The sequence below is a fragment of the Aedes albopictus genome, chromosome 1 (assembly GCF_035046485.1).
Source record: "Aedes albopictus strain Foshan chromosome 1, AalbF5, whole genome shotgun sequence".
Classification (NCBI taxonomy): domain Eukaryota; kingdom Metazoa; phylum Arthropoda; class Insecta; order Diptera; family Culicidae; genus Aedes; species Aedes albopictus.
In genome coordinates this window covers 303,933,293-303,950,363 of record NC_085136.1, presented here as the reverse complement: position 1 = coordinate 303,950,363, position 17,071 = coordinate 303,933,293, and the positions used below count along the sequence as shown (strand labels likewise).

The 17,071-nt window shown below is 45.1% G+C and overlaps 2 protein-coding genes and 1 long non-coding RNA gene across 4 annotated transcripts in view; all 3 read right to left on the bottom strand.

The window, feature by feature from the left end:
- LOC134285731 (uncharacterized) overlaps positions 1 to 17,071 on the bottom strand; it is a 174,652-nt gene that overhangs the window by 112,704 nt on the left and 44,877 nt on the right. The gene's annotated exons all lie outside the window — the stretch shown is intronic.
- Positions 1 to 17,071, bottom strand: part of LOC109416373 (integrator complex subunit 12) — a 58,258-nt gene that overhangs the window by 24,086 nt on the left and 17,101 nt on the right. The window lies entirely within an intron of this gene.
- LOC109416370 (alkyldihydroxyacetonephosphate synthase) lies at positions 5,386 to 7,310 on the bottom strand (the record flags this gene model as incomplete). Its single annotated transcript, XM_062849914.1, is given in 3 exon segments — positions 5,386 to 5,571; positions 5,975 to 7,163; positions 7,228 to 7,310. Coding segments are annotated over 3 exon segments (1,443 nt in total), but the record flags the coding sequence as incomplete, so codon positions are not given.

Below are 17,071 nucleotides of genomic sequence, written 5' to 3'. Positions count from 1 at the left end.
TTTTATTCCTTCAGAAATTCAAGATCTAGGATATCTAGAAATTTATTAAGAAATTAGTCCAAGAATTATTCCTGATACTTCTCTAAGGACTTTATTAGATAATTTTCCAAATTTCCTCAAGGAATTTCAGCAGATATTTCCAAAATTTTTCAGTGATAGATTTGTAATTTTTTTTCAAGGATACCTTCAGAAATTCTTTCACAGATTCCTTCAAAAAATCTTCATAGTTCTATTTCTCAATACTACTATTCCACATTTTATTCTGGATTTTTTAAATTTCCAGAGTATTCTTCGGAAATGTTTATAGAGATTCCTGCTAAAATATCTTCAAGGTTTACTTTGAAACTGTAAATTTTCTCTGTAGTTCCTCCATAGATTTCTATAAAAAGTCCTGCAGCGATTCCTTTAGAAATCCCTCCACTGATTCCTTCAGAAATGTCTCTGAAAGTTGCTTCAGAAGTTATTACAGATATTTTTTTAGAGAATCGTCTATATTTTTTTAGTAAATTAACTAAAGTTTCCTTTAGGAAGTATTGTATAGATTCCTTCATAGCACTTACAAAATCTTTCATTAATTCTTTCCGAAATTGTTTCATGTTCACTAGAGATTGCTCCATGAATTTCTACTAGAATTGCCCTAGAAAACCTTTTATGAATTTTCTCGTAAATTCCTCCAGAAAACCATAAATTTGGAATTAATTTAGAAATTTATCTGAGTATTCTGTTGGAAAATCTGCCATTGCCCAAAGGATACTTTGGAAAGCCTTCCATGGATTCCTTAAGAAACTTCAACAGGGACTTCGTCATAAATTATTCCAAGTACTCTTTCGGAAATTCTTTCAGTATTTCACCATAAATTCCTACAGGCTTTCCTTCAAGCGTTTCTTCACGAACTACTACGTACAAAGATTCCTGCAACAATTATTCCATGAATTCCATTGGAAATTCTTGCTGATATGTCGCTCGGATTTCCATGTGCACCGGATATTCCTGCAGAAATTCCTTCAGTAATTCCTGCATATTTTTATTCTGTAATTTCAGGAGGAATTCTTCCAAAGATTCTATCAAAAGCTCAAATGGAGATATATTTAGGAATTCCTCCTGATATTTATTCATATCCATGGTTCGTCTATGATTACTAAACATTTTCTAAAAAGATCTTCTGTAAAATATTTTGGTAGAATCAAACAACAAAAGTTTCAGAAAAGAAAAGAAAAATACTGTAAGATTTCTTGAAGAAATTCATGCACCTTTTTTGTAGGGAATCTGAGATTCTAGAAATGCAAAATGTGATCGTACTTCTACTCGTATAAGAGAAATAAATTTTGGAAAATTTCTGGGCAACTCGCATTGAAATTCCCAAAGAAACATACTATTAAAAAAAACTGGCGTGAATTAGTGTCTTCAAACCACCGAAATCAATCTTTTCGTGAAATTTTATAAAAATAAATTACTACTAAGTTTTTTCCAATTGTCGTGGGGCGCCAATCTGGATGCTTGCCAAGGGCGCCATGGGACCACGCTACGGCTCTGTCTACAGATTCTTCAGTTAATTTCCGTCAAGTAAGTGTGAAAATAGTCGAAACCCGAAGAAGTGAATTAGCTTGCAGTCGATAGTGGCTAGTGTGCGAATTATGAGAAATGACACACATTGAGGATACATTCTAGTTCCAAGTATCATCTATATGTGTTCTATTCAACTTTCGTAGATCTAGCAATGGAGAAGACTCGCCCAAGAGAGGCTAGGGTATATCGAGTCAAGTGAAGATAGTTTATCAGATGTAGAAGTTTCTACAGAAGTTCTGCCGAGTACCCTTAACTCTCCAAGAACTTACTATTATTTGGTTTGATTGGCTTTTATCGGTGAATTGTAATGAAACTCGCATGTATTTCTTGTGCGTAACGCGTTTCGGCTTACTACGCTTCAGCCATCATCAGACGCCTAAAACAAACATTTATTGAACATTTTCACAATTTTCGTACAAAAAAGACAATTACAATTTACACTTACAACATGCTGATCCAGACCGAACAGCTTGGCTGGTCAAAATTAAACTAAATTAACTCCCCTTTTTTCCCGCATCCTTATCAACGTCCAACATCGCCCGTTTCGTCATTAGCTTCGTCATCGTTTGTGTTCGGTCGTCTTCCCATTCGTGTATTGGATCGTGTAGGTAGTCGGGCCAATAGTCCATTGTATGTGGAATTAAAGTTGCCACACTCACGTTGTAGATTGACCGTTTGTTTTTCTCCCATCTTTTTAATGTGGAATACCTCTGCGATAATCCTGGTCTCCGGGTCCTCAATGCGTTCTAGCACTGCTGTTTTCTCGAAGTTAAACGAATGCCCTTCTTCCATATTGTGCACAGCTAAGCCAGATTTCGGATTCCGTTTTTTGCAATCGTTTTTGTGCTCGGCCATCCTCACCTCCAGCATTCGTTTCGTCTGGCCTACGTATACCTTCCCGTCGTTCGCGCCGCATGGTATGGAATACACCACATTTCTCTGCTTCCCTGGTGGTATTGGGTCCTTCATCTTGCTAAAGATTTTGTGTTTTATTTTATTTTGGGGTCTGGGCGCTAATACCACGTCATTGCGCCGCAGTATTTTCCTCAATTTTTCACTCAAGCATGGTACATAGGGAGCAGACACATACTTTGCGTGTTGATCTGGTCCGGTTTCCGCGTCCAGTGAGTTGTAATGCTTGTGGACGCGTTGTTTTCTCACCCTGTGCACGAACCACGTTGGGTAGTTGTTCTTCACCAGGATCCGCGTGGCTTGGTTCAGAGCTTCTTCTCGTTTCTCGCCGCACGACAATTTTATTGCGCGATCTATTAGCGCGATCGCGGTGTTTTGTTTGTGCTGGAACGGACTTTTGGATGTGAAATCCAAATATCTTCCGTTGGCTTGTTTGGGAAGCCAGGATGTTGTTATTTTATTATTTTCTCGTTCCAACATCATGTCGAGAAATTTGATTTTCGCATCAACTTCTTCTTCCACCGTGAATTGCAAACGTTCGTGAAACTCGTTGAATACTTCCACAATCGTTTGAATTTGGTCTTTTCTGGCTACGCACGTGGACGACTGCTTGTGCGTAGCCAGAAAAGACCAAATTCAAACGATTGTGGAAGTATTCAACGAGTTTCACGAACGTTTGCAATTCACGGTGGAAGAAGAAGTTGATGCGAAAATCAAATTTCTCGACATGATGTTGGAACGAGAAAATAATAAAATAACAACATCCTGGCTTCCCAAACAAGCCAACGGAAGATATTTGGATTTCACATCCAAAAGTCCGTTCCAGCACAAACAAAACACCGCGATCGCGCTAATAGATCGCGCAATAAAATTGTCGTGCGGCGAGAAACGAGAAGAAGCTCTGAACCAAGCCACGCGGATCCTGGTGAAGAACAACTACCCAACGTGGTTCGTGCACAGGGTGAGAAAACAACGCGTCCACAAGCATTACAACTCACTGGACGCGGAAACCGGACCAGATCAACACGCAAAGTATGTGTCTGCTCCCTATGTACCATGCTTGAGTGAAAAATTGAGGAAAATACTGCGGCGCAATGACGTGGTATTAGCGCCCAGACCCCAAAATAAAATAAAACACAAAATCTTTAGCAAGATGAAGGACCCAATACCACCAGGGAAGCAGAGAAATGTGGTGTATTCCATACCATGCGGCGCGAACGACGGGAAGGTATACGTAGGCCAGACGAAACGAATGCTGGAGGTGAGGATGGCCGAGCACAAAAACGATTGCAAAAAACGGAATCCGAAATCTGGCTTAGCTGTGCACAATATGGAAGAAGGGCATTCGTTTAACTTCGAGAAAACAGCAGTGCTAGAACGCATTGAGGACCCGGAGACCAGGATTATCGCAGAGGTATTCCACATTAAAAAGATGGGAGAAAAACAAACGGTCAATCTACAACGTGAGTGTGGCAACTTTAATTCCACATACAATGGACTATTGGCCCGACTACCTACACGATCCAATACACGAATGGGAAGACGACCGAACACAAACGATGACGAAGCTAATGACGAAACGGGCGATGTTGGACGTTGATAAGGATGCGGGAAAAAAGGGGAGTTAATTTAGTTTAATTTTGACCAGCCAAGCTGTTCGGTCTGGATCAGCATGTTGTAAGTGTAAATTGTAATTGTCTTTTTTGTACGAAAATTGTGAAAATGTTCAATAAATGTTTGTTTTAGGCGTCTGATGATGGCTGAAGCGTAGTAAGCCGAAACGCGTTACGCACAAGAAATACATGCGAGTTTCATTACAATTCACCGATAAAAGCCAATCAAACCAAATAATAGTAAAGGTCCACGGTGATTATCTTCTACCGATCTCCAAGAACTTCATTAGTTTTTTTTTGCAGGGATTCCTCAGTAAGTTACTGTAAATAAAATAAATTGTTTATACTGTTTAAGTGTTCATTGTTTTGACTGATGACAACATCGTCTGGCATTACATGGTACTTCAGTGGATTCTTGTACCACACTGAATCCAGACTGACCATCATAAATTTCTTCAGAATGCGCAAGCAAACGTGCGGACTTCTGAGTAGGTATGTAATTAGTTGGGCACTTGATGTTCCGCTCGTTCGAGCGGCAATTTCCCACTTGGCTAACACCGTTCAATATGTACTCAATGTCAGGTGGTCTAATATTTTTTTTTCTCCAAACCTTCCCCCGTTGCGTTGTATACCTTGTGCCTTGTGGTGATAATGGCAGCCTTCCTGATACGCAGCATGCCACCACCCTACGTACTCTCCTTGGCTCGGTTTTGTTGGCGCAACGACGGCCACGGTTCTTTTGACCAAAAGCGCGGATCATAGGTCAACCCGCCGCCGTGACAGGTGAGTACCATCCACATTGAAGGCGTACACGCGCGAGCGCACGCGGTTCAATTGAAATGTTGCGCTGAGTTTTACACCATTATGCTCACTATTGCCCACCAGTCAGCAGGGGGTCACTAAATACTTGATCAATAAACAATAAGAGCTCACTTGCGTCCGTTTGTTTTGCCTTTTTTCGGACTAGTCGTGCGACGCAGAAAATGGTCACAACAGAGGAGTCCTATTGTGGGGGAGAGTGGGGTGATTTTTTCTCCGTATAAAATATTTTATGCAATTCAGTATCATAATTTCAAATTTAAACTACTCATTTCAGTATCATAATGACCTATTATTCCGTGCCGGTTCATTATGCAACTAAATTGAGTTGCATAATAAAAAAAAAGTTGCATAATGTTCATAATGCAACCCATTTGAGTTGCATTATGAACATTTTGCAACTCGAACGGGTTGCATAATGAAAAATATCATTGCATAAAATGTTGCATGAAACTCGTTGCATAATTTGATTTTTCAGCACTTTTCGTATTTATCCAACTCGGCAAGCCTCAATGTATATTGTTGACGACACGTCGAGAAAAATTAGATAACTTACCTTCGAGATTCGATTTTTCACGTTGGTGCACAGCGTTTCACACCGATCCCAGGCAACCGAGGTTTCGAACGATTCCGCAACCACACTGTACTCCAGTGCCAAGTCCTACGGAACAAGCGAGCAAGCAAACAGAACAAATAGAATTTCAATTAGCATTTAGTCGATGGTGTGGTTCATGCCTCTCGGCCTTGCCCCGGGCTGAAGGCACGCTCGCGCGCGCAAAAAAATAAAAACGAGCTGATGATCAACATCGAGTGCACTTCGATCCTCGTCAGTTTGTTTCGCCGATCGCCACCCGTTTCGCGTGGTCAAGTGAAAGCAAATATTGAGCAAAGTACTCTCATCGTCCGCAGCGGCGCGGGAAATGTTTACCGCGTGTCCGGTGAGTCTACTGCGCCACCGGCACTATCGATCGGACCACTTGAGAAACGTGTGACGGGCTTAGCGATGACAAACCGTAGGAATTTGCGTGACTTAGATCTGGCTGATCGATCGGTGCTTTACTCACCCTGATGTAAGCGATCACAAAGGTCAAGATGTAGCCCTTCTCGCCGTTGGTGCTGCCAGCCGAGAATCCTCCGTGCTTGGCAGCTATGGCAAAGATCTTCTGCTCGTGCAGTTTGACGTCTTTGGCAGTGCCTTCGAATACCAAGGTGGTGATCGCAATCTTTTCCATATCCATGCCTTTAACTCCGGTGATGTACGCCTTCTGCAGGGCACTCGAAATGCTCGATAAAACTCCGCCAGCGGGTTTTAGAGCCTGCCCGAAAGCGAACTGCTCATTGTCAATGAGTCGGATACTGGCAGGTTGCAATCGTTGTTTGGCCACCTCTCTCAAGAACCGCACACCTGACCCAAAGTCTGGAAACACTAGCGATCCGTACTTTTTCGTCTCCGGTAGAGGCCGAATCTTCACGACCACCTCCGTCACCACTCCCAGAGTACCCTCCGATCCCAGGATGATGTGATTGAAATCCGGTCCACAGGATATCCTAGGAACCGCTACACTTTTATCCAGAACGCCCTTAACCGTCACCATTTTGACCTTCACCACGATGTCCTCGATGTTCCCGTACAAATTCTTTTTCATTCCTGACGCCCTCGTAGCCACCCAACCTCCCAAGCTCGAGAACTCGAAGCTGTCCGGCTCGTGTCCCATAGTGAAGCCCAACTTCCGCACTTCCCTCTCCAAGTCCTGTCCGATGATGCCCGATTCAAAGCAAGCTACCAGGTTCTCCTTGTCAATCCAGAGCATCCGGTTCATCTGACTAGTGTCCAACAGGGCGATAGACCTCCTCTCCTCTTCCGGACAAGAGGCAGACCCCGAGACGGAAGTACCCCCACCGTACGGAATCACCACGACGTTATTCTCGGTGGCAGCCTGCACCACCTGAATGACCTGATCGTGACTGAGCGGGAACACCACCGTATCCGGGATCCTCTTGATCTGACCCGTTCGCAGCGCGTGGATATCGTGCAGCGCTTGTCCATGACTCCGAATCAACCGATCTTCTCCGTTCTGGGTGAACTCGATTCCGTGCTGTTCCAGTTTGGCCAGAAACTCTGGGCATGGTACCGGTTCCGGGTAGGTTTGAGGTAGCGGGACACCGACGTTCTTCCGAGTGAGGTCCACGTTGAGGATCTTTACGACGTATTCTTTGAAGTACGGGAGAGAGACGGAGCCTCCGATGGGGTAGCTGGAATGGGTGAAAAGGGGGGATTAGTAATTCAATTTGGGTTTCGGAGCTTTGTGTGACTAACCGATCGCCGGTGAACACCAGCAGGTCATTCTCGTACTCGAAGCGAGAGTCTCGGTAACCCCAGCCGTTCCATTTGAGCAATTGCTGACTGCAAGGGAGAAGGTTAAGAAAGACAATACGGTTAGAAATGCGACAGGTATCGATCGATTACAATTTCTAATTAATTATTGCATGGAAAGTCAATCACAATGGGTATTTTGTTTCGCTGATTTGTTGGGGTGGTTGTTTCAAAACGAAAGGTTATTATGAAATTTTGCCCAGTTACAATGTAGAGGTGTTCCATGAAATGGGTTTCGTGCATTATTAATCCCTTGTTTAACCGTCTATAGACGCATGAGTGAAATAACTTATGCATATGCATTTCAAATTCCTTCCCGAGCAGAGGGGAATATCAAACTAATAATCATCAAATCACACAATCTGTTTTTATATCTTGTTTTGTTATTATTACCTTATCAAAGTATTACTGTTCCATAACATGTTTTGTTTGATAATCTTATTTTGTTATGGAACAAACACAGACAAACAGACGTAACACGCGAAATTTCCATCGACCATGCTTTCAACGATCATTTAAAATTTTCATAGTTGTGGCTTTCACAACCAGAGGCGCGCGCATCGTTTTTCTATGCGTTTGACGTTTCACACTAGCGCCTTCTGTTGACGATATCGCACAACACAGTGATTCGTGCAACTTTTCCACCAGGTGATGGTAGTGTGAACTGGGCGATGGATTTCCATGAAAATCGTTCAAGATGTTACGTCTGTTTGTCAGTGGAACAAATTTAGTTATTATTATACCATTGAGAGTGCACAAACAATTAATTAACAATAGCACAACAATAACAAGTTTTGAATTGAAAACAAATCATTCCTGATTTACATCGTTACCAGCATATCATCTATAGTTACTCTAATTGGGACTGTACCAGACACTATAATAATTATGACCTGATTTATGTTCCTTTTAGAGTATTTAGGGTCTTGTACCATTTGGGCAGGTGTACCTATTTTGGGCACTTGCCGCTATAACTAAGTCAATTTGGTGCAGCTCCGTGGTCGTGTGGCTAGGGTCACCAAGCTCTTAGTCGCATCGTGCTGAGGAGCGCGGGTTCGATTCCCGCCGCAGCTGCAGGAAAAGTTTTCGGCTGTGCCACTGGGCGTTGCATGCTAGTCCGTTGTCTAGTGTCGTGCTTTCTTCAAAGAGCGAAAAGCTCACTGGAAGCATTGAACGTGTCCGTGTCTTTTTTTTTTTTAAATTTCAAACCGATTGACTTGGATTTTTGTACAGAGTTAGATACTGTCCGTGCCTAACTCTATACAAAATTTCAAGTCAATTGGTTTGAAATTGACTTAGTTATAGCAGCAAGTGTCCAAAATAGGTACACCTGCCCAAATGGTACAAGACCCTAGTTACGTATATTTGTAGCTATTCCATAGAAATTCAATATAGTGAACCTCAGAATATTGTTCTACTTGATGAGGTTGTACTTCATCAAAACTACTTAGACTTATACTTTTTTTTTTAATTTCGTCATTACATTAGGGTTGAGTGCCCACACAAAGCATACATAAGGGTGGGGCTAATTTTGAAAAATCTATATAATTTTCCAAGTGGAAAGTGATCTACTGGTCGAAATAAGTGAGCTGAGCAAAAATGAGCAATTTCGGTCAATATTTACGAGTGACGCAAAGGATTTAAGTGGAATTTTCAATTAATTTTATATAATGACACATTCTACCGTGACATTACAACGTTTTGACGACTTTTTGGTCAGATTTTTCACTATAACTCGTAAATTCGACCGTTAACCCCCAAATATTCGGATTCTTTGTAAAAGTTCGAATAAGCTAATTCTGTTTTTCATTGGGAAAGTATGTTAAAAATGGTGATGAGTAGCGTGACGTTACAACGTTGTAACTACTCTCGCTACTCATTACGAATCCAAATATGCAAAAATATGTGAGGGTTTACGGTCGAATTTACGAGTTATAGTGAAAAATCTGAGCAAAAGGCGTCAAAACGTTGTAACGTCACGGTAGAATGTGTCTAATACATAACAAGCAATGATTTTTTTTATATTTTCTAAACGTTTGTTTTGATATTTATATTGAGCCTTGTACCGTTTGGGCAGATGTATCTATTTAGGGCACTTGATGCTATAACAAAGTTAATTTCAAGCCAATTTATTTGAATTTTGGTATAGAGGGCTAGATAATGTACGTAACACATTGTGTGCCAATTAGGTATAAAATTGATTTAGTTATAGCGGCAAGTGCCCAAAATGTACACCTGCCCAAATGGTATAAGACCCTAGTACCCTATTACTTACTTTATTATTAGTTTGAAATCATTACTAGTTTTGCTTATTACGATAGGTAGTACAACCCTAGAAGAAGACTACAATCCATTGGTTGCAAAATTGAGACTGTCAGTTATCATTTAGCACTGATATCATTTCAACTGATAAACGATAACCGAAACAGGGAAGTGATCCATTTGAGCTACCGGCTGTGTGTAGCTTATTTATACCGTGTGAGTAAATGATAAGGGGAAATTGCTCAATCGATTGAATTGATAAAGATAGGTAGGAACATCGTCGAATGTGTTGTGACACCTAGCAAAACACATTTTGGTACGTTCCGTGCGGAAAGGCAAATAGTGAAAGAAGAAAACTCACATGGTTCGATGATAAGGAAGTGATGAAAGGTGTTTGCCAGCTGGCACAGATAAGCCGAATGATGATTAATGTATCTACTGGGTAATGCGCCGGTCGGTTGCATCATTTCTAAACACTGGTAGGGTTTAATAGGATTTCTGATTTCGACATGTGCTCAGAATAAACATAATTTTTGGCATGTGTAAAATAATGTTCCACACCAGTTTGTGTGTTTAGAAAATTCGAACACTGTTACACCATTGCGTGACGCGCTAGTGCGTTATTTTTTAGTTTTTAGTTTTTTAGCACTTTCTTCAAGGATTTCTATAGAAATTTGGGGGTGGATGCTCAGGTAAAATAATATCTCCTTGGTGCCTATTAAAAACAACACCCCCGGCGAAGACTGGCGCTTGAGCCTAGCTATTTAGCACTGTAGTTGGAGGAAATGCCAATTCAGAAGCCGTAGCTTCCGGGAAGGTAAGCCCAGTGGGTTAGTGGGTTGGTGTCAGGCTCTGCGAGCCAGCCACAGTGGATAACTGACACTGAGGAAGATTACAAGTGGTAGTCGAAATACGCGTATCTGTCAAAGGATAAGCAATTAGGGCGGAATTAAAAGATACGAAACTGATTAAACTCATTCGAAGAAGGTATTCTGCTTAGAGGGTTCGAAAAGTCGGTACAAGATCATGACAAACGTGTTTTGTCTCGTTTTTTCTCATGTTTGCCATACGACTCAACTGCGACGATGAGAGTTTAAGACGGCTTTTCTTAGGCGAGGCATGTTCAAACATCAGTGAGGACTCACCACCTTTGGCATCGCAAGGTGACCGAGCATCATGTGCACTGCACACGAATTGTTCATGCGAAGTTTGCCTAGGCGTGGCGGGGGTTCAGCAGTGGGCTCAGCTGGGCCTCTTCAGAAATACCACACATCCGGAAGCTTTAACTCTGTACAAGCGAATCGGCACCGCTCCCAATGTGTCCTAGTCTGGTCAGGGGTGCATCGGGCACATCAGGAGCAACGCCAGTAAGCTCCTGATTACGGCATACTCGCGCACGCGATAGAACTGGTCAATGTGATGGTACACTCTTAGATGACCGCGGAGTAAAGGAGTGCTGGTGGTGACGGCATTCTATCCTCTTAGTAGGGCCGGGTGACACTGACATGAAACGACGGCTCTGCTAATGTCGGAGGTGCCTTCCGTCCCATTAAACCTTGACAAGGCCTTAGAGTACGTTCCCGATCTGTACCCAGCTTAGGAAACTTACTGGGTGGAGGTAGGTTCAGTTGAAGTATCCTGATTAGCGCTGATCCTGGTTCTGAGCTCAGGTCCCATAAGGGTCTGTGCCAACCCGTGGGTGGCCTCCCTGCTTGCATAGATGACCATCGGGATCCTTGGGCGACTACTTCAGTGGCAGTGAGGGACAGCAGCTCTAAGGGGGACCCTTATAGCAGTGATGGCGGACTGGTTAGATCACCAACGCAAGCGGCGAGGGTGCAATCCCTCAAGTGTCAGAGTACGGTACACCGAGGGTCAAGTCAGCGATCGAGGACACGCAGATGAGTGGTACGGAACTCACGCGTGCGCTGACTCGCAATAGAGATGGGAAGCCCAAGCTGCTGGTGGTTGCTGAACAGCTGTACGAGCTGATCGGATACACGAGCGGACGGAACAATATCAGCAAAGACCTTAAAAAAGGTCTGCTGAGGCTCCGCGATTCGGTGGCATAGGCCAAGAAGGAGTATGATCTCTTGGTCGAGCTAGGCAAGGTGACTGACGCGGGTAGAGTAGAGAGGTTCACGCAAACGGACCGCCCTCTACAGAGAGCGCGAATGGGGTGCAGCCAGGTGGGGCTGCAGATAGAGCGTGAATCTCGGCCCAAGCCAAAAGGCCGAGATCCGTCGACGAGGAGCGGCCGGTGTGTGGTAAACGCCCGCGTAGTGCAAGCAACCCCAAGCCGGTCGCGAAACGAGCTCGGGGCAAAGGACCGAAACCCCGAGTCAAGGCTGTTAAAAGTAGCGGTGACCAACCGGTCCAAGGGAAGGAGAACCCTTGGATTATGGATGGAAAGAAAAAGTGAAAGGAGAAGGTTTTGAGTAAAACCAAAGCAAAGCCTGCGCGTAAGCGCGCGAAGGGCGATTGACTCACTGGTCCTCAAAACAGAGGGAAATAGCTACGCAGATGTGCTGCGGACTATGCGGAGCGAGAATCATCTCTCGGAGCTAGGCGCAGATGTCAAAAGCATCCGGCGCACTAGGACAGAAGAGATGATGCTAGTGCTCAAGAAGGATGCCGTCAACAAGGGCTCCTCTTATACGGCACTAGCACAGAAAGTGTTAGGTGAGAAGGTACAGGTGAGGGCTCTGACGCCGGAGGCGACTCTCCAGTGTATGAACTTGGATGAGATCGCCACCGCGGAGGAGCTCTCTGCTGTTCTTAAACAGCAGCGTAATGTAGACGCACCAAGCGCATCAGTCCACATCAGGCGGGGCCAAGCATTAACGGGAACTGGATAGCGGATAAGGCTAAGATAGCGGTGATCTGTACGACCGGTCTATACTCGGACTAGGAGATAATCTCTACGACGTGTGAGGGCTTCGCAATTGCGAAGATCGACGGGGTCTACTACTGCAGTAGCTATGCCCCACCCAGGTGGCCGATAGACCAGTTCACGTCCATGCTAGACTCACTGGCAAGCGCACTAGTTGGACTAAGCCCCTTGGTTATCGGTGGGGACTTTACGCGTGGGCGGTTGAGTGGGGCAGTCGCTCTACGAATGAGAGAGGTTGGGCTCTACTCGAGGCTATGGCGGGAATAAATGTTGAGGCTGCGCATGTCGGTAGTACAAGCAATTATAGCAGGAACGGTGCGGAGTCCATCATTGATGTGACCTTCTGGAGCCCGGGTCCTAACCCTAGCTCAGACTGGAGAATTGACGACGGGTACACGCATAGTGATCACCTGGCGATTAGATACAGTATCGAACATGGGGATGGCAGCAGTATGTAACCGGTTGGTTCCAAGTCTTCAGATTTTCGATTGTATGAGTGTTTGTTTATTCAGAAAATTCACGTTTTTAATGTAAATTATAACAGCAGGCTACACCCTAGCGAGAAACCGCACCGCTGTAAATAGACCGAAAGATAATACTGAAGGGAACTGCAAAGCATAAATGAGAATGGGATAAAGATGGCTGATGCGAAATAGAGAAACTTCTCATGGGCGCTGCCATATGTAAAGATTGGGCAGAAATAGAACAGGCGTCCGTGTGTGAAGACCATAGTTAAAAGTGCAGTGCTAATTGTGTAATACCCCCCCCCCCCCCCCCTTTGGGGGCAGGAATTGGGGTGCTGGCCCGCTTCCGTTCAGGTAATTAGGTTCGGTATTCACCTTTTAACCACCCTGACGGACACCTCTAACTCCCTTTCATTAGGACCTCGTATCCGTTTAAATAGAACGGTCAACACACGGCGGCTCGAAAGTCAATATGGCTTCCGAGCCTAATCGCTAAGGAACCGCCATCGTCCCATTCAGGACGATCCCCTCAGGCCGTTGGCCTTAATCGCCAAGGAGGGACCCTTCTCTGCACGGTCGTTCCGGTCTCGTCCTGGGCCGTGCCGATTTCGTCAAGGAAGGGAGACGCCTGTTACCCGAACACCACCCAGCAATGTCCGCTGGTCACGACGGCCAAGTATTGACCAAGCCCTGCCATGATATCCCGAGCTGCCCCGGCGGCGTATTCCGGCCACACGGTAGTGCAGGAGCAGCCGTGTGGGCCAAAGCGACGAAGAAGCATCTACAGCAGCAGTAGTGAGTACCACAAATCCTAGTCCGTAATATCGCTTACACGCCACACAGTATTTGTTACACCCACACCCACACGCCACACTAGGAACCTTTAATAAATTGTGTTAGAAATGTGAAAACTTCTTAGTTTTCATACTTTGTCCGCGAAGCCCCTCCGATTACCGAGTAGCATGCCGGCCGTGAGACCCAGCTCGAGGGGTCTCATGCTACTGAGCTTGTCCCGGGAGTAATTGGGAGCCACTGTGGCTGCGGAGCAGCCCTGTAAGTCTCCGTAAGTTACAAGTGGAGGATAACCGACACTCACCGAGGATGGCTAACCTCGAATTTCGATAAGCCGGCATTTGCGGAGCGACTGCTCATGGAGCAGAACACCGACTACCTGTCTAGCGACGGTCTAGTTGGTACCCTGAGACGAGCGTGTGACGTGGCAATGCCGAGACGATCCATACCCAGGAATGGAAGAAGACCGGCATACTGGTGGTGTCAAGAAATCGCGGTGCTCATTATACGCACATCTTACATTAGGGCAAGAAGAAGGATGCAAAGAACCCGGACCGATAAGTTGGGAGCGGAGCGAGAGGTGGCATACAGGGCAGCAAAATTGGCACTGAACAAAGAGATCAAGGCGCGTAAGCGGGCGTGCTTCAATGATCTCTGTCAGACGGCCAACACAACCCCCTGGGGATATGCGTACCGGGTAGTCATGTGCAAAACGAAAGGCACATCTGCACCACCAGAACGCTCTCCCGTGATGCTGCAGATGATTGTGGAAGCGTTGTTCCCGCACCAAGAGGTAAGACCATGGACACCCATGCTGCAAGACCATTTCGGTCCGAGCGAGGTTCCCCAGTGACGAACGATGAGTTACCAGCAATTGCGAAAACACTTAAGCTGAACAAGACCCCGGGCCCGGATGGCATTCCGACGGTGGCTAACAAAGCAGCCATCGAAACTAGCCCTAACATGGTCAGATTGGCTATGCAGAGATTCCTGGATAGAGGCCAGTTTCCGGATAGGTGGTAAAGGCAAAATTTGGTTCCATTGCCCAAGCACGGGCGATCCGACGGCATATAAACCAATTTGCCTATTAGACACGGCCGGGAAACTCCTAGAGCGGATCATTCTGTCGAGGATAATGGTCTACACCGAGAGTACGGACAACGCGGGGCTATCAGACAGCCAGTTTTGGTTTCGCAAAGGTAGATCGACAGTGGATGCCATTAAGGACAGACTTGTTAGAATCCCAAAATGGCCGCCACAATGGCCGACTGTGGCACCTACTCACGATTTCGAGCGCACAAATCTCTTCGTAAACAAAAACAGCACACCTGATCTTCTTATTTTAGGCTTTTTACAAGTGAGCAAGAACAGAATAACAAAATTCACTGTTGTTTGAAGCTTGCTTCTTGAGATTTGTGCATGTGAAGTTCTGATGCACTGTTGCAGCGAGATTTCAAGACGTTTGTCCTTAAGTCAGTGACTAGAATGGCCGAAGTTGCGCAGTAGAAAAAGAGGAGAGGCATACGGCACTGCGCGATCGTCACGCTAGACGTTAGAAATGCCTGCCTTTAATAATGTTAGCTGGGCCGCCATAGAGAGCGCCATATCTCGCTTAGGAGTCCCAGCTAGCCTAAGGCGTATTTTGTGAAGCTACTTCCAGAACAGGATGCTGATTTACGACCCCGAGGAAGGCTAAAAACAGTACAATGTCACCGCGGGGGTATCGGACGGATCAATCTTGGGCCCGGTTCTGTGGAACGTGGCATACGACGGCGTATTGAGGCTAGCACTACCACCGGGAGTAAAGTTGGTTGGCCTTGCTGACGACATTACCCTGGTGGTAAACGGTGAGTCGGTTGAAGAGGTGGAATTGACGGCAGCACATGCGATAGACATAGTGGAAGGCTGGATGAGGTCGAGGCAACTCACACTCGCACACCACAAGACGGAGGTGGTGGTGATGAACAACCGCAAGTCTACACAACAGGCAGTGGTCACCACGGGCGGGTGCTCGATTGAGTCTTGTCGCTCACTGAAGCTTCTTGGAGTCATGGTCGACGACAAGTTGAACTTCAGTAGGCCGAGGATGTTGAGTGCTACGAAGAAAGAGGTACAAGAGGTACGCGACGAAACGTCAGAGCTTCGTCCATGGTGAAATGGCAGAGAGTCTGGGACTCTTCGACCAAGGGTAGGTGGACACACAGGCTCATACCGAGCGTGTCCAGGTGGACGTGTACTACACGGCCTAAGGCCCCATGGCGAAGTGAACTTCCACCTGACACAATTCCTGTCGGGCCATGGGTGCTTTAGGTGGTACATGCACATGTTCCGGCATGCAGATTCGCCCTCACGTCCGAAGTGTGCAAGTAGGGCGGAGACACGCGGAACATGTGCTCTTCTAATGGCCGTGCTTCGCGGAGCAGAGGTCGAGCATGTGGGAGGTATGCGGTAGGGATACTACTCCTGATAACATAGTAGAGAGGATGTGTACGGGGGTGGACGAGTGGAACGCTGCGCCGTGTCGGCCACGATAAACACAATCGTGCTTAACCTCCAGAGGAAATGGCGGGCCGACCAACAGTTAGTCGAGTCGGCCCCTAGAGAACAGCTGTATGTGATGGCTGACGTTTGACAGTGAGAGTGCACAAGTACGCCCCCCACTTCGAAGAAATCCCTAACGGACGTACTACGGAGGCACTCGGTTATCCCTTTTACCAAATACTCTGTAAATGGGGTAACGAGTTCTGTGTCAAAAGTTACAGATAAATGGTAAATATCGTTACTGGAGAACGGTAAACATTGATTACCGAGTTAAATCTACTGTTGAGAACTCAGTGAAAAGGTAAAAAACGTATTGAACTCAGTTAAAAAAAATGAGATGGAAAATCAGAATTTTAGTATGTAGACTGATTTATTTTATGTCAAAGACGATAAAAAACACCATTGTTGATTGCGATGAAATTGTGTCTCAAATCAGGTAATTATGTTTCTTATCAATCGTCCAAGTATTTTTTCAATTTTCAACCACAATAAGTAAATTTTATGGAATACTTATTAAGCCCATATCAAACCTCAAATCAGCCTTTCAAAGAACATCAATTTAGCCAAAGGTGGAATAAAATCACCAAAATTAGATGTTTAGTAGCTTCTGCTTAGCTTTTGTTCAAATGAAGGCGGCCTTAAAATAGTTGGAAACACGTTTGAGCAGCATCAAATTATTACCTTACATTTAAAAAGATGAACCAGCCTAGTGCTGAAAAATCTCTATAATAAAGTAATAATAATAATTATTATTACCTGTGAGCTCTTTTTGTTCATGTGGAGCAGACCATGTGGGATAATTAGAGCACATGCCTATCTCGTCGAGCATCTGGGA